This window comes from Muntiacus reevesi, chromosome 1, assembly GCF_963930625.1.
Source record: "Muntiacus reevesi chromosome 1, mMunRee1.1, whole genome shotgun sequence".
Taxonomy (NCBI): Eukaryota; Metazoa; Chordata; class Mammalia; order Artiodactyla; family Cervidae; genus Muntiacus; species Muntiacus reevesi.
In genome coordinates, this window is record NC_089249.1 from 6,147,692 (window position 1) to 6,166,290 (window position 18,599).

Sequence of the window (18,599 nt, forward strand, 5' to 3'; positions counted from 1 at the left end):
TATAGGCCTAGTCAAGTTTTGGTAATTTTTGTCATTGTTATAATCATTGTTTCTTAATTGTCATTGTAAAAGTAGAAGTAAAGAATCAAAGACCATGATTTAGGAAACACTGTTTAAGAAAGACTTTTCTGTCTGACAATAACTTTTTCATGTTTTCTTTTCCTTTCCGCTAAGCAATTGGGGGAAAGAAAGAATCACAATCTTTAAATAAATAGATATTTCTTTTGAACTTAGAGAACACCACAGTCATCTCATTATTTTTTTTGCTCCAGGCTAGACACGGGTGGAAAAACAGTTATATTAAGAATTTATCTGAATTTCATATGTGTGTGTATACAATTTCAAATAGAAAACGCTCATAGAAGACTAAACATAACATTTAAGGAGGAAAACACAGATACATAGTATGATAAAATTTAAGAATATCTATGCTATTTAGAGGGCTTCCCAGGTGGTGCTAGTGGTAAGGAACCCATCTGCTAATGCAGGAGATTTAAGAGACACAGATTTGATCCCTGGGTCAGGAAGATCCCCTAGAGGGGGGCATGGCAACCCACTCCAGTATTCTTGCCTGGAGAACCCTATGGACAGAGCAGTCTGGAGGGCTACAGCCCATAGGGTCACAAAGAATTGGACATGATTGAAATGACTTAGCATGCACACATGCTATTTAGAATATAGTAATATTTAAGAATTTCTAAAACCTTTCAGAAAGAAAGAATAGATAACCTTAAGGGGGAAAAGAATGATATTGCCATCTAACTTTTTAAAGGCTGCACTGAGGGAATTGAGTTAAGAACTTAGGACTTAAAAATGTTCTAATTTAAATGAAAGGATGCCATAAAAATATTCTCAGATACACCAAGACTAAGAAACTTTACCATACAAGAAAAAGAAATAATACAAACCTTTTGAGAATTCTTGGAAGAAGTATCAAAATATCATAGTATAGTAAGTTACAAATAAAACTCTACCATTTAATAGTTGTATTAATCTTGACTCTTCAGAGAGACAAAACCCATAGGATGAACAGGTGATAGAACTACATAGATGTATAGATAGATACATAGTAGATAGATATACAGATGAATGATGATGATAAATGATAATACAAAGATAGAGATATCTAGAATGAGGTTTGCTCATGAGTTGACTCATGAGGTTACAGAGGCTGTCTCGCAGTCTGCCCTCTGCAAGCTGGAGACACAAAAAAGTGGTGATGTAAATTCCAGTCCAAGAGGAGGGAAAGCTAGATGTTTCACTTAAACAGTCAGAGGCAGAGAGAGAGAATTCAGCCTCTTCTATTTAGGCCAATGAGCATTACAACACTGGAGAAGGCAGTCTGCTTTATGCAGGCCACCAATTCAAAAGCTAATCTCTTGCAGAAACACCCTCATGGACACACTAGAAATAATATTAAATTAGATATCTGATCATCCTGTTATCTAGTCAAGTTGACACATGAAATAAATTAATAATAAATTCACCCCTTCTCAACTTGGAAACCATGCACATCTCTCTGAACCATAATTCAAAGTCAAAGTGTTAGTTGCTTTCTCATGTCTGACTCTGCAACTCCATGGGCTGTAGCCCACAAGACTCCTCTGTCCATGGAACTCTCCAGGCAAGAATACTGAAGTGGATTACCACTTCCTTCTCCTTGGAATCTTCCTGACCCAGGGATCGAATCCCAATCTTCCACCTTGTAGGCAGATTCTTTACCACCTGAGCCACCAGGGAAGCCTGAGCCATACTTAATCCCCCCCCAAAAAAATACAATAATAAGGTCATAACTCCACCTAATATGATACAGCTATCTTACATACAATCCAAATACACTAATCACTTCCCCAAAAAAGAAGGTAAAACCCTTGAGTGATGTTTACTCTACTCCTTTATATCCCATAACTTAAATACTATGATGTAAAATTAGTAGTCATTGCATCCTATAATATACACACATACATAAACATAACAAAGGTCATGTTTGATAAACCCACATCCCTGATAGCTCAGCGGTGAAGAATCTGCCAGCAATGCAGGAGCCACAGGAGACACGGTTTCAACTCCTGAGTTGGGAAGATCCCCAGCTCAGGAGGAGGAGGGCATGGCAACCCACTCCAGTATTCTTGCCTGGAGAATCCCATGGACAGAGGAGCCTGATAGACTACAGCTCATGGGGTTGCAAAGTATTGGACACTACTGAAGCAACTTAGAATGCACGTGATTTTAGACTCAATGGTAAAATGTTGAAAGCTTTCCCTCTAAAATCAGAAGCAAGACAGGAGTGCCCACTCCTATTCAACATAATTTTGGAAGTCCTAACCCTAGCCAGAGCACTAGGCAATAAAAAGAAAAGGCATCCAAATCTGAAAGGAAGTAGCAAAATTCTCTTTGGCAGATGGCATAAATTTATATATATGTAAAAATATATATTGTATGAATAATATATACAATATAAAATATATCATTTATATATTTATATATAATATAAAATATAGATATATATTATTTATATAATATATATATTTATTTATATTTACTGAAGTGACTTAGCACACACACACATGTTCTTTATGTTTTGCTCAATTTTTTCTAGCTCTGTTCATTTAAAACTCTTTCAAATTGATTCCCGTGTCTTTTTTAAATGCTTGGAGGGGGTTTTGTTGTAGTTTTTAAGCACTCCCTTACTGTCTGATATTATAGGATTCTTCAGGCTCGTCTTGAATGGCCTTTACCCCATCCCTAGAATTGTTAAGACAAATTTGTGTGCCCAGAGCACAGTGAGGCCAAGCAGACTACAATGTAAGAGTTTGGGTCAGAGAAAGGTTCACTGCAAGGCCACAGGAGGAGACAGGTGACTCCTGCCCTAAAAAGTCCTGAACTCCCCACAGGGTTTCCAGAAAGGAATTTTGTTTAATATTTATTTATTTATGGTAGCATGTGGGTCTTTCGTCGTGGGACACTGGCTTCTCTCTGGTTGTGGCAGGTGGGCTCCAGAGCGTGTGGGTTCTCTAACAGATACACAGGCTTAGTGGTTGTGGTGTACACTGACTGATTTTCTTTCCTCAAGGCATGTGGCATGTCAGTTCCCTGACCAGGGATCGAACCCACATCCCTTCCATCGAAAGACAGATTCCTAACCACTAGACTACCAGAGAGGTCTTGGCAAAGCATTTTTAAAATATCAGGTGAGGGAGGAGGTGTCCCAAGGTACGTGATAAGATCCTGCACAGTTCCGACTGGCTGATGATGAGAGACCAGGGTAGTGTCGCAGGAGTTAATTTATCAATTCTTAGGTTCCCGGTGGCCTGGGGCTCTGTGCTTACGGTCATCAAGTAGTTAACACCTTCCAACTGATGGAGGGTTTCCACATCTACAAAACAACTCGGGAAATTTGCATCGAATACTATTATCTTCAAAGAGGAACTAAAGCAGAGAATTTAGTGGAGGAAATACTGTCCTGGGAAAGCCTCACAGGGTCCTGCTCAGAATCAACCTTTTCTCCAATGATTCTTAGTTCCTTTTATTAGGGAATGTAATTAGTAATCGGGATTGAGTTGCTAGATGTCCTTATTGCTACTGAGGTATCATTGCTTCCAGGCTCTTTGAGTAAGTAACTAGAATATGTGTGTGTGTGTGTGTGTGTGTGTGTGTGTGTGTGTGTGTGTGTACATGATTGTTGTTTAGTCATGAACTTGTGTCCGACCCTTCTGTGACACCATGGATGGTAGCCCGCCAAGCTCCTCTGTCCATGGGATTTCCCAGGCAAGAACACTGGAGTGGGTTGTCATTTCCTTCTCCAGGGGATCTTCCCAACCCAGAGATCAAACTTGCATTTCCTGCATTGGCAGTCAGATTCTTTACCACTGAGCTAGCAGGGAAGCCCATATGTGTATACATATATAGCTATGATTTTTTCTCTATTTATCCATCTGCATCTATATTAATCTTATCCCATCTCCCATGTTCATTCTAGCTTTCTCTTTTGCTAATCTATAACCTCCCATTCCAACATTGAGAAACCTTATGATCACCATTTGTTGTCTATTCACTTTAATTTGTTCAATGCCAGTATACGTGCACAGAATTGTTACAGTTGTAAACCTGTACTTCTGTGAGAAATGACATTACCAACCAGAGTAGTTGGTAAAAGAATAAAAACTTAGTTTTTATTCTTTGTACCATAAAAATCTATGAGCTTTGACAAATGATAAAAAGTCATGTAGCCACCCCAGTAAGTTTTTAAATCAGTTGGGTAAATATCTAGGAACACAAATTCCAATTTGAACAATTAGTCTATGTTTAACTTATAAGGAGCTGTCAAGCTGTCTGCTCTACCATTTCCATCTTCATGAAGATTGAAAGATACTTCCTGTTGCTCTACATCCTCACCAGTATGAAATATTGTCAATTTTTTTATTTAAGCCCTTTTAATAAATGTGTCATTATGTTTTAAAGATTCAGACGTTTTACAATTAAATAAAGTCAGAGCCAAGAGTCCAGCCATTCTCTAGTAAAGGGAGGGACACACACCCAAAGCCTGATCAGGTACCACCAGCATAGGGCTCTGTGTGTGGGTGCTTGGTCGCTTCAGTCATGTCCAACGCTTTGCGACACCATGGACTGTAGCCTGCCAGGTGCCTCCGCTCATGGAATTCTCCAGGCAAGAATACTGCAGTGGAAGACTCGCAGAAGGTCATCTTTTCTCCATGGAGAGGACTGAAGCATTCGGTTGTCTACAAAGTTCTGTTAGTCTTCATCTTGTCCTGTCTTCTTTCTGCAAGTCACCCAGAAAGAGCTCCCCTTCTCTACCAACTCCGAGTGCGGCACTATAGGTAATCCAGTGCTTGAATGTGTATTTTTGTCCATATAAGCTGAACCTTTTCTGCGGACGTTTCCTGTGGCTATTTCATATCCTCCACTAAAGTAGTAACTTGAATCGTTTTCATAGTACAGTGCTGTGGTTTGGTTGGCGCCTCTGGTAAGGGGACACGGAGCCTTATTAGCACTCGCACCCTCATACCTCCGTCCTCTTTGTCGTAGACTGTCTACAGTCTCCCCAGATCTCTAACCTCCCTCCCCATTCCAGATACAGCTGATCTCTACCGCTGCTCTATGTGACCAAATAACATGTTTGTCCCAAACCACCAACTAAGGCCTCGGGGACCTGGAAGTTGAAGACATCAGCTGAGCATGTCTTGAAAACTCGGTCCCAGGGCCCTTCCTCTCTCTTACACATCCCTCCTCACTCTCTGCTTTACACTTTGGCCTTCTTCCATCTGACCAGATTTTCATTTTGAGCTGATCTCATGTTAGATCTCTCTCTTGGGTGCATTGATTTCATTTTGAAATTCATTTGTATACTTCCATTCTGTCAATTATAGTGTTCCAAAAGTTAAAAAAAGAATACAGGAGTGGGTCACCATTCCTTTCTCCAAGCGATCTTCCCAACCTAGGGATTGAACCCAGTCTCCCACACTGCAGGCAGATTCTTTACCATCTGAACCACCTGAGAAATCCATAGTATACTGTATCAGGACTTAAATTGACAGAAAAGGGAAAAGGAAGTGAGAAATTAAATATTCCTGCCATATCAGTAAACAAAGATGTCACAGTCATCAGCAGTTGCAGCCACCATGGATGGTGAGCTGATGATCCCTGAGGGAACTCAGGAAGGAAAGAATACTTGCCATCTAGCAGCCATCAAACTGCAGTCACTTCCTATCATGAACCACCAAGGAAATTCAGAACATGAAAAACCCAGACAGTTGAGGTATGTATCAAAGGAAAGATTTCAGTAAGCCCAGACTCTTGTATCTTCCCATACACAGAAATTGCACTTCCCATATGCTAAATCCCCTAACTTGGGATATCTGATTTTTTTATTTACAAAAAAAAAAAAAAAAAACTGACATTCAGACCACTTGCCTTTTGTTGAAAAACTTATATGTAACCTGGCTCCTCCCTCCCCCTTCTTTGGAGCGGTTCTCTCAGGGTTCCTTGAGATGCTGCCACCTGGACTTAAGTCCTAAAAATTTCCACTGAATAAAACATATTTCTCAATTTTTAGGTTGCATGTATTTTTTTTTTCCAGTTTACAGAAGCTTGAAAATGCTTGGAGTTTCCATGTTCCAAATATGGTGTTCAATGCAACATTTCTGCTAGCAGACTCCTAAAACTTTTGTCTCTTTGTTTCTTGGGACTCCTTGGTTCCTACCCAATTTCAAGGCTGGTTCCTTGGCTTTTCTCTTTCACATATCCTTCTAATAAATTTCCCTTGTTTACTTTAGCCAAAGTAATTTTCAATGGTTTTGAAAAAAAATAAACCTAACTGTTACACACACAATTAAGCAAATAAAAATGGATATGTGTAGTTGAAGTGAAAATGATAAAATAATTGATTTATTAGAAATATTAGTAAGGAGCAAAAAATAATAATTTTTGAATTTAAGAACCACATTCAGAATAGTACAAAAAATCTTTCATCCTTTGAGAAAAAATATTGATGTAGTCTTTGGTTAAGGAATTGTCTAAGTTGGAATATGTAAGAATTAGAGAAGAAACCTATTTTTATTAATAGTATGAGAAATACCAGGACACTCTGCTCTCCCAACCGCCATCCCTCTCTACTCAGCCCCTCCTTTTCTAATATTTGCAAAGGGTTGCATTCCCTCTACAATTAGTTGCATTCTCTCTACAATCACAGAGCTCTTTCAACATTGATTGACTTTACTGATACAATCTGAAATTGCAGAAGCAGGCAAACACACATTAAACAGTTCATCTTATAGAACATCCTCTTACTTCTGCCTTCTGCATCTTTCCATCAACAAATTTATTACCAAATGCATAGATTAAAGGGATACAATAGATGCAAAATCTTGACCATCTTCTTCAACAATGTTTTCTGTTGATTCAAACATATTTGGACTGGTGGGCTACAGCCCATCTTGTTGCAAAAAATCCAACACAACACAACTAAGCACACTCACACAAATGTATTTGGAGAATTGAACTCCTTACAATTTGCATCTGAAAGCACAACCTGAATTGGAAAAATTAAAACAATATGACAACACAGATATTACTTTAGAAATATAAATAGCTTCATTTAAAGTACAGCACCAACAAAACAAGTGTTAGGAAAATTAAAATATCACATGTAATTAAAATACAAAGCAAACAAAAATTGTGTACACATAAATAGTAACTGGGCTTCCCTTGTGGCTCAGCTAGTAAAGAATCAGCCTGCAATGCAGGAGACCTGGGTTTGATCCCTGGGTTGGAAAGATCCCATGGAGAAGGGAAAGGCTATCCGCTCCAGCATTCTGGCCTGGAGAATTTCATGGACTGTATAGTCCATGGGGTCACAAAGAGCTGGACAAGACTGAGCAACTTTCACTTTTCTTTTTTTTTTTTGAAGACACAAAACTTAATTTAATAGTATTTACCAAAGAGAACAGAGTAATCCAGTAAACTGGGATCAATGATTTAAATCTAATGCAATTTTTAACCCTTCTAGATAGGACATCAGTACTAAAGTCTTATCTTTGTGGATTTGTATATCCTGTTTTTAGAAAACTGGATACAAGATACCTTTCTCCAAATCTTTGACATGATAATAAATCAATAACATTATTTAAAATAAGTAACAATAAGATATGGGCTTCCCTGGTGGCAGAGTGGTAAAGAATCTGCCTGAAATGCAGGGGATGTGAGCTCTATGCCTGGGTCAGGAAGACCACCTGGAGAAGGAACTGGCAACCCACTCCAGTTTTCTTGCCTGGAAAATCCTATGGACAGAGATGCACAGTGGGTCTACAATCCGTGGGGTTGCAAAAGAGTCTAACATGACTTAGTGACTAAACAACAATAACAAACAATAAGATACAGTAAGATACAGTTAAACACCAATGATTTATTGAGTTGTTCTGATAAACTCATGATGGCACAGACAAAAAGCAATCTTATACCATGATATTTATTCAAGAACTATGAGCCCCAAATCATGTAATTGTGAATAAATTTATTCACAGTTAAATTTCATAAAATAATTAAATATTTACAACTCAGAATCACCCTGTCTTGGGTTGACCCTTCTTCTAAACATTATTCTGAGCTTAGCATTCTACCAAAGCATTTTTTCTGCCCACTATCTAAAAATAGGGCCCAAAGAAAAATAACAGTAATAAAATTAAATTCTTTTTCCTTCACTCCATAAAGTTTACCTAAAAAGAGTAAGGAGTATATTTCTGTTTATAGGATGACTGCAAATTTTACTGATGCATGAGATATACCACTGCTCTTAAGGGAGAGTGAATGATGAAGAGTAAATGATAAATTGTTACCACTCCTTCACTGAAAATAATTCATCTATGGAATGATCAATGTAAAGGATCTTCAAATGACTCAAGCTTGACTCCACACTGAAAGCAAATCAGGCTGAAACTATCGATGGGCCCATTAATGAGGAAATCACAAGAAAGTAGAATTAGGATAAAGCTTTCTTCTTCCATAAGATTTTTCTCAAAGCTTGCTTGACATCTTTGTTTCTTAGAGAGTAAATCAGAGGGTTTAGCATGGGTGTAACCAATATGTAAACTACTGAAGCCACTTTACGAAGTTCAGGATTGCTTGGAGGTGTGAGATACACAAAGGAGACAGTCCCATAAAGCAAGCTTACCACCCCAAGATGGGAGCTGCAAGTGGAGAAGGCTTTCTTTCTCCCTTCACTGGAGGGGATCTTCAGGACTGTGGTTACAATATACATGTAGGATACTACAATAACAACTATTGTGGGCAAAATTATGAAGGCAGCCAAACTAAGAGATACCATCTTATTGACAAAGATATTAGAAGAGGAGATCTTCTCAATTTGGTAAGAATCACAGTAGAAGTGATCAATGACTCGAGAGGCACAGAAAGACACTGAGAATGTTACGGTGACTTGGAGGATGGAACTGACCCAACCGCAGAAATAGGAACCAGCCACCAGTTGAGTGCAAAGGCGTCTTGACATATGGACATTGTAAAGAAGAGGGTTGCAGATGGCAATGAAACGGTCATAGGCCATGGCGGCCAGGACAAACCCTTCTGTTACAATGAAGAGTGCAAAAAAGAAGAACTGAGCAGCACACCCTACAAAAGAGACCGTCTTTTTCTCAGACATGAAGTTGACCATGGCCTTAGGTGCAATAACAGTGGAGTAGAAGAGGTCAATGAAGGAGAGATTGCCTAGAAAGAAATACATTGGTGTGTTCAGCTGGGAGTCAGTCACAATGATGCCAATCATACTAATGTTCCCCAAAAGGACCATGCCATAGACAAGCAGGAATAGGAGGAAGAGGAGAATGTGGAGATCTGGACGGACCCTGAAGCCTACAAGAATGAAGTCAGTTACATCTGAGTGGTTGCATGCTTCCCTGTCACCCATGGCAAGAACCTGCTGAGAGGTACAAGATAAGATTAAAACAGAGACTTCTACCTATTTCCTGGTATCACAAAATATCTTTTGCCTCTTGTTATAAGACATTGAAATTTGTATTATCATCTCCTTTATAAGATTCTGTTGTGTTATGTATGATTTGCCGCATCCTTTTGTGGGAATTGACTCTGAGGTATATTGTAATTGCCCATCAGCACACATTTGAGTCACCTAACTCATAGTTTTCTAGTGTGATTCTCCAATTCCAGTCCTCTTTCCATTATAATGCACTTGACTTTCACACATAAAGCATTTTCTCTTTATACCTGTTTAGTTCCTCATTTGATTTACATAGCAAGTCTAACATATCTGAAGATTTTGAGAGATAAATAATATTTGCTCTCTGTAATTTCAAATTCATTTCAATGCTTCCATTTTACAACAAAAGGATCAAATTGAAGAGCAATTTTGTTGCTGTATAGTCACTAACTTGTATCTGATTCTTTTGTGACTCCACGGACTGTAGCACTCCAGGCTCCACTGTCCATGGGATTTCTCAGATGAGAATACTGGAGTAGGTTGCCATATCCTTCTCCAGAGGATCTTCCCAATCCAGGAATTAAACCCTTGTCTCCTGTGTCTCCTACGTTGGCAGGCAGATTCTTTACCACTGAGCCACTGGGGAAGCCCAAAAAGAGTAATTTTAAATTCCGCAAGTAGGTGGTAGAGATTAAAACAGGTCAATAGCTAAACAGTTTGTGAGAGTTTAAAGTAGAATAGCAAGAGAGTTATCTGGTTATCCAAAACCTTCATCCAAAATGAAGGCATCTTCAGCTTCTCAAAGTGGACAAACCTCGGACATGCTACTGGAAAAATTGACAGCTCCTAAAAATTTCTGTACAAATTTGACATTATCTCATCTCTTACCTGAATATTTCTCACCTTACTTTGGTGGAGCAATTTCCTAATGGTAGAAGCAAGGATACAAAAGTTATTGTGTTTAATCCTAGAAATGGAAAAAGGAGTGTAAAACCAGAGAAGGGAAATTAAAGACATTGTCAAAATTCAGCATATTTTAAGAATTAAAATTTTACATGAGATATAAATTCTTGTTTTGAAATATATAATTTTATTTAGTTTTGAGCTCTGCTCAGAGATTAATATCTCATTTTTCAATTAAGAATAGCCTTTTCATTTCCTTTGTTGTGTTTTTGCCTGAAAATCCCCTATAGCTATAGACCTCTTATCTCTTTCTAGAGGATGACAGAGATGACCTGATGAGGACTCTAACCCTGTGGCCATTTCTTTATGGAAACTGAAAAGAAAATGCACCTGAACCTGAAGAATCACATTGCATGGTCATGCACATGAGGACATATCTTACAGGTCTTAGAATGAGAACGATGAAAGCCAAATGGAATTTAAGTACAGAAAAGATAATATCACCAGTGAGGAGAAGTAGTCCCCGATGACCTGGGGGAATAGAGCAGGAGGCAACCTGGTAGCCTTAGTCATCTCTGTTGCAACTATTTCAAATAATTGCAGCATGAACTGCATGAAAAGGTCCCTCTGAGGAAGGCTAAAAATAAAGTCAATTATGGGGTGATAACAGTGCCAAGTTCCAAGTCCATCCCACGAGGGCCATATAGGAAAGAAACAAAAGAAAGAATATTATCTACTCTTCCAACTCACCCTGAACCATCTCTAGGTCTTTTGGGAAACAATTTCTTATTAGAAAAGTTTGTTTTAAAGTTAAAATATATTATCTCACATAATTTTCATTCCTCAGTTTTTTCTCCCTCCTACAATCACACTGAATTCATCTATTGATGCTTTTACATGGCAGCTAATAGTCTTATATTCTTTAGGCTCTCTCTCTCTGCTCTGAGTGCAAGCTCAGTGGTGTCTGACTCTTTGCGACCCAATGGACTGTAGCCCACCAGGCTCCTCTGTCTATGGAATTTTCCAGGCAAGAATACTGGAGTGGGTTTCCAATTCCTTCTCCAGGGAATCTTCCCAATTTAAGGATCAAACCCATGTCTCCTGTGTCTCCTGCATTAACAGATGGATTCTTTACCACTGAGCTACCAGGGAAGCCCATTCTCTAAGTTCATTTCCCTATCCTCTCCTAAGATCTTACTCTCTGCTGGATGGTTTCTGTTTTTCATATCATACCATAAAACATTTATAGACCATTTTATCAGTGCATTCATAATTTAAATGAATAAACAAAAGTCAACTACTAAGCAAATATATTTGAAAATAAGTGACAATCATTATGTCAAGGCTTTGTCACCTCTGGTGGGCTGAGAACATGGTTCTAACTGGACCACAGGTTTGAGGGTTCAGATATCAGAATGTGCCTGTTACACTGAAACACAGGTAATGAAAACAGTAATGACTTGAAGGAAATGAACATGTAGAACTGTAGCCATTCTTAGTTTATTGTATACTGAAATTCACTTATCAAAGACTGAAAATATAATGCTCAAGATAAAATGATGAAATGAAATGTTCCTTAGCCTATTTACAGGCTAGCTACTGCAAAATCTATGGAGATTTTATGATTGCATAAAACATCAGTGTCATATAACCTCCCAAGACTGGGGTCATCAACCAGGCAACTCTGCTAATCTTGGCTATGCAGTCTTGGTGCTGGCTGGTTTGCATCAGCAGATGAATGGATAAAGACATGCTACATGTATACAATAAAACATTACTCACCTACTGAAAAGAATGAAATAATGCCATTTGCAGCAAGACAGATGGACCTAGAGATTGCCATACTGAGTGAAGTGAAACAAACAGAAGGAGAAATATCATACAATATCCATTATATGTAGAATCTAAAAGGAAATGATGCAAATGAACTTATTTACAAAACAGAAACAGACTCACAGACTTAGACAATGAACTTATGGTTACCAGGAGGAAGGGTGGAGAGAAGGGACAGTTAGGGAGTTTGAAACGAACCTGTACACACTGCTATGTTTAAAATGGGTAATCAACAAGGACCTGCTGTATAGCACAGGGAATTCTGCTCAGTGTCATGTGGCAGCCTGGAGGGAGGGGGCTCTTGGGGAGAAGGGATACATACGCTGAGCAGCTCTGATGTGTGCCTGAAGCCATCACAGCACTATTAGTCAGCTATAATCCAATATAAAATAAAAAGTTGTTTTAAGATATTTAAATAATAAGAAAATTCTTATTATTGCTATTCTAGGTGGGTTCTTTATTCTTCTATGTAAACCCAGATTCCTACCTGGCATCATTTGCCTTTTGTCAAAAAGATTTCCTTTAACATTTCTTATAGGATGGATCTACTGGTGATAAAGTCTTTGAGCAGTTCCATTTTTGAAAAGGTTTGCAGTTCACCTTTTTTTTTTTTTTTTTTTAAATAGTTCACCATCACCACAATGAAACAATTAGACAAAACCAGAATGGGTCATTTTACAAAAAAAATAAGCCTAGTTCCTACACAAATCTTATCATGAAAGTACTCAACTGTTTGAGATTAAAAACAAACTGACATAGCATCAAATGCAGTGAGTGTTCCTTGATTGACTCTTGGCTTTAACAAGCCAGTCACAAAATACGCATTTTGGGAAGTCAGGGATTTTTACTTTTAGAAGAATATTAAATGACATAATGAATTATCAGTAACCTGTTAAAGCATGTAATGAATTGGTAATGTAAGGAGAACACTCCATTTTTGGAGAAGTCTGTTAAGTATAAGGAATGAAGTATAACTGTGCTTCTCATCCTGTATGATAAAATAATGCAAAATATTGCATTAAAGTAGTGAGTATATAGAAGGGTATTTTACTATTTTTCTCTTTTATTATAGTCTGTATATTTTGAAATTTTTATAATAAACATCTTGTTTTTTAAAGACCTATAAAGGAGAAAATTAAAAATTTCTTCCTTTAGACAAAAACAATGACTTGATACCTGGAACTGTTGCAGCCATGATGTGACCATAACTGGTGTTACTGACCTGCTGGGGATGGCAGAGCAAAAGCAGAGAGGACCTTGTGTCTTTGATGAAGCCCTCATGCCAGTGACCCACCCCTGCAGTCAAGGTGTCTCCAGCAACCCTGCAATGTGAAGTAGTGGACCTCTTAAGGCTTAAACTATTTTCAGTGAGTCTTTAGGTACTTGCTGCTAAATGCATCTTATTCAATTCAGTACATTTGACATTACTGGGAGAAAAAGATGGGAAAGAGTGATTTGAGCCTATAATCTAACAAAAATAAGACCGCTTGGAGATAACTAAAGATAAACAAAGTCGACACTAGAATCAATCTGTGAGGTTCCCAAAAGGGTAAACTCCCCTGCTATTAAGAGAGCAGCACAAATTGGGGGAATACATACAAGATCTGAAATAGTATACACATACACACACACACACACAAATACATGTGCATGCACAACATTTACATTTTACATATCAAGCCTACTCAGAATGCTCCCCTGTTTACCTTTAAAGTTATTAAATATAAAATAAGCTGTAAGGATGTATCGCACAACAAAGGAATGCAGCAAATACTTAATAATAACTATAAATGGAGTATAACCTCTAAAAATTGTGAATCACCATACGGATAGACAGAGTGCCTAATGAACTATGGATAGAGGTTTGTGACATTGTACAGGAGACAGGGAGCAAGACCATCCCCAAGAAAAAGAAATATATAAAAAAGCAAAATGGCTGTCTGATGAAGCCTTTCAAATAGCTGTGAAAATAAGGGAAGCGAAAAGCAAAGGAGAAAAGGAAAGATATACCCATTTGAATACAGAGTTCCAAAGAATAGCAAGGAGAGATAAGAAAACCTTCCTCAGTGATCAATGCAAAGAAATAGAGGGAAAAAATAGCATGGGAAAGATTAAAGATCTCTTCAAGAAAATTAGAGATACCAAGGGAACATTTCATGCAAAGATGGGCTCAATAAAGGACAGAAATGGTATGGACCTAACAGAAGCAGAAGATATTAAGAAGAGGTAGCAAGAATACACAGAAGAACTGTACCAAAAAGATCTTCACGACCCAGATCATCATGATGGTGTGACCACTCACCTAGAGCCAGACATCCTGGAATGTGAAGTCAAGTGGGCCTTTGGAAGCATAACTATGAACAAAGCTAGTGGAGGTGATGGAATTCTAGTTGAGCAATTTTAAATCCTACAAGATGATGCTGTGAAAGTGCTGCACTCAATATGCCAGCAAATTTGGAAAACTCACCAGTGGCCACAGGACAGGAAAAAGGTCAGTTTTCATTCCAATCCCAAAGAAGGGCAAGGCCAAACAATGCTCAAACTACTGCATAATTGCACTCATCTCACACGCTAGTAAAGTAATGCTCAAAATTCTCCAAGCCAGCCTTCAGCAATACATGAACTGTGAACTTCCAGATGTTCAAGCTGGTTTTAGAAAAGGCAGAGGAGCCAGAGATCAAATTGCCAACATCCGCTGGATCATCGAAAAAGCAAGAGAGTTCCAGAAAAGCATCTATTTCTGCTTTATTGACTATGCCAAAGCCTTTGACTGTGTGGATCACAATAAACTGTGGAAAATTCTGAAAGAGATGAGCATACCAGACCACCTGACCCACCTCTTGAAAAACCTATATTCAGGTCAGGAAGCAACAGTTAGAACTGGACATAGAACAACAGGCTGGTTCCAAATAGGAAAAGGAGTACGTCAAGGTTGTATATTTACCCTGCTTATTTAACTCATATGCAGAGTACATCATGAGAAACGCTGGGCTGGAGGAAGCACAAGCTGGAATCAAGATTGCCGGGAGAAATATCAATAACCTCAGATATGCAGATGACACCACCCTTATGGCAGAAAATGAAGAGGAACTAAAAAGCCTCTTGATGAAAGTGAAAGAGGAGAGTGAAAATGTTGGCTTTAAGCTCAACATTCAGAAAACTAAGATCATGGCATCTGGTCCCTTTACTTCGTGGCAAATAGATGGGGAAACAGTGGAAACAGTGACTGACTTTATTTTTCTGGGCTCCAAAATCACTACAGATGGTGATTGCAGCCGTGAAATTAAAAGACGCTTACTCCTTGGAAGGAAAGTTATGACCAGCCTAGACAGCATATTAAAAAGCAGAGACATTACTTTGCCAGCAAAGGTCTGTCTAGTCAAGGCTATAGTTTTCCCGTAGTCATGTGTGGATGTGAGAGTTGGACTATAAAGAAAGCTGAGTGCTGAAAAATTGATGCTTTTGAACTGTGGTGTTGGAGAAGATTCTTGAGGGTCCCTTGGACTGCAAGGAGATCCAACCAGTCCATCCTAGACGAGATCAGTCCTGGGTGTTCATTGGAAGGACCGATGCTGAAGCTGAAACTCCAGTACTTTGGCCACCTGATTCAGAGAGCTGACTCATTTGAAAAGACCCTGATGCTGGGAAAGATTGAGGGCAGGAGGAGAAGGGGACGACAGAGGATGAGATGGTTGGATGGCATCAGTGACTCAATAGATATGGGTTTGCGTGGACTCCGGAAGTTGGTGATGGACAGGGAGGCCTGGTGTATTGCCATCCATGGGGTTGCAAAGAGTCGTATGACTGAGCAACTGAACTGAACTGATACTGTACACCTATAATTTAAATAATATTATACATCAAGTATGGTGGCTCAGACAATAAAGAATCTACCTGCAATGCAGGAGACCCAGATTCATTCTCTGGATAGGGACGATCCCCTAGAGAAGGAAATGGCAACCCACTCCAGTATTCTTGCCTAGGAAATCCCGTGGACAGAGGTGCTATAGTTCATGGGGTGGCAAAGTGTTGGACACAACTGAATGACTAAGCACACACATACATCAACTATACTTCAATAAGGAAAATTAAAAACAATTTTCAAAGGAGTGTGGTAGGCAGTTCCTAACTGATGAACATGGAACACTGATCTGGATTTCTAGACAAGTGAACTACTGTTAAGGGCTCCATGTCCTAGTCTCATCGGGGCAAGTCTGCACACACACCTCCTTTCTCTCGCCCGCTACCTGAGCCATAAGCCAAATTCTTCTTAGTTAAAAAAAAAAAAAAAAAAAAAGACTTAGAGATACCTACATGTTAAGAGGATCTCCTTGAAGCCCAACCAGGAAGAAACATGAATTTGATTGTTAGTTTAGAAATCTACAGCTATGAGTTCTTTACTTAGTAAATGGGCTTTCAAAATCAGGATTAGGTTTCTGTCTGGAAGACAATGATGAGTTATCAAATTTGACTGTATTTAAATTTTTTTAATCTGTATGACAAAATAGACCACAAACAATATTTACAAAACAACCCAAAGGCTGGAGCAAAATGCAACCTCCAAAGAGTTACTATTCAACACATAATTATTTCATATAAATTTATAAGAAAATTATTTTTTAAAAGAACAACTAAATAAATAGACTAAAGATAAATTTATATAAGAGGAAACAAAAATTTTTAATTGCTCTTAAAATCACTAATAATCATGTAAATGTTAAAATTCTTATTTTTCACACTCTTCAAACTGACAAAAGAGGGAAAAGAAAAATGGACATTTTTATACCTGAAGTGTAAACTGGCAAAACCTATTTGGAAAGTAATTTATAAATATGTATCAAAGTAGAAAATATTTGTATATCACAGTATTCAGCAATTCCATTTCTAGGCCTTTCAGTTCAGTTCAGTTCAATCACTCAGTCGTATGACTCTTTGCGACCCCATGAACCACAGCATGCCAGGCCTCCCTGTTCATCACCAACTCCCGGAGTCCACGCAAACCCATGTCCATTGAGTCGGTGATGCCATCCAGCCATCTCATCCACTGTCGTCCCCTTCTCCTCCTGCCCTCAATCTTTCCCAGGATCAGGATCTTTTCAAGTGAGTCAATTCTTCGAATCAGGTGGCCAAAATATTGGAGTTTCAGCTTCAGCATCAGTCTTTCCAATGAATATTCAGGACTGATTTCCTTTAGGATGGACTGGTTGGATCTCCTTGCAGCCCAAGGGACTCTAAAGAGTCTTCTCCAACACCACAGTTAAAAAGCATCAATTCTTCTGCACTCAGCTTTCTTTGTAGTCCAACTCTCACATCCACACATGACCACAGTAAAAACCATAGCCTTGACTAGATGGACCTTTGTTGGCAAAGTAATGTCTCTGCTTTTCACCATGTTGTCTAGGTTGGTCATAATTTTCCTTCCAAGGAGTAAGCATCTTTTAATTTCACGGCTGCAATCACCATCTGTAGTGATTTTGGAGCCCAGAAAAATAAAGTTAGCCACTGTTTCCACTGTCTCCCTATCTATTTGCCATGAAGTGATGGGACCGGATGCCATGATCTTAGTTTTCTGAAAGTTCAGCTTTAAGCCAACATTTTCACTCTCCTCTTTCACTTTCATCAGAGGCTCTTTAGTTTTTCCTTACTTTCTGCCACAAGGGTGGTGTCATCTGCATATCTGCAGTTATTGATATTTCTCCTGGCAATCTTGATTCCAGCTTGTGTTTCCTCCAGCCCAGCGTTTCTCATGATGTAGTTCGCATATAAGTTAAATAAGTAGGGTGATAAACCTTACATGTGCATAACAGACATCCACATATTTTCATTTTTAATGAAAAAAATAAAGAGACAAACTTCTAATCAATATAATATTAGATGGGTAATTTATTGATATATATGCTATAAATTTTCTAAATGAATGAACAGAATATGTATACATATATGTATGTATATCAGGATATGTACCTCTTGCCAGCATAACACTAAATAATGACAAGAAGTTAAATCATATATGAAAGGGCATAATTTTCATAAACTATTAATTATACTAAATACAGCATGTGTTATCTATAGATCTAAACATAAATAGCAGACATAAAAATCTATGCATGAGAGAGAGCATAAAATAACAGAAGTTTAAGATTTTAGTGATGGTAAGCATCACTTCATTGTTTAATTTTAAAAACAGAGGTTTGAAGCAAAACATGGGAAACGTTCAATTTGCTAAATTGAGGTTGTTCCTAGATGTCCATGTATTATACTGCTTTCAGTACTTTGCATACCGTTGAAGGGTTTTAATTGTCTTAAGCATTGAAACAGACATAAGAAGAGGTTGACTCGCAACAGTAACGAGCGCAGTTATGCGTTATCCTGACTCCTTGGTGCCTGACCGGCATGT

At 38.4% G+C, this 18,599-nt stretch overlaps 1 protein-coding gene across 1 annotated transcript; it reads right to left on the reverse strand.

The window, feature by feature from the left end:
* Window positions 1–8,494: 8,494 nt before the first annotated feature.
* Window positions 8,495–9,436, reverse strand: LOC136163627 (olfactory receptor 9K2-like). The gene has a single exon (XM_065928128.1). The coding sequence runs from the start codon at window positions 9,434–9,436 to the stop codon at window positions 8,495–8,497; it is 942 nt and encodes a 313-aa protein (XP_065784200.1).
* Window positions 9,437–18,599: the final 9,163 nt, after the last annotated feature.

What these genes read in the sequence shown, in the direction of transcription:
- LOC136163627 (XM_065928128.1), bottom strand. Translation starts at nt 9,436, where the DNA reads ATGGGTGACAGGGAAGCATGCAACCACTCAGATGTAACTGACTTCATT.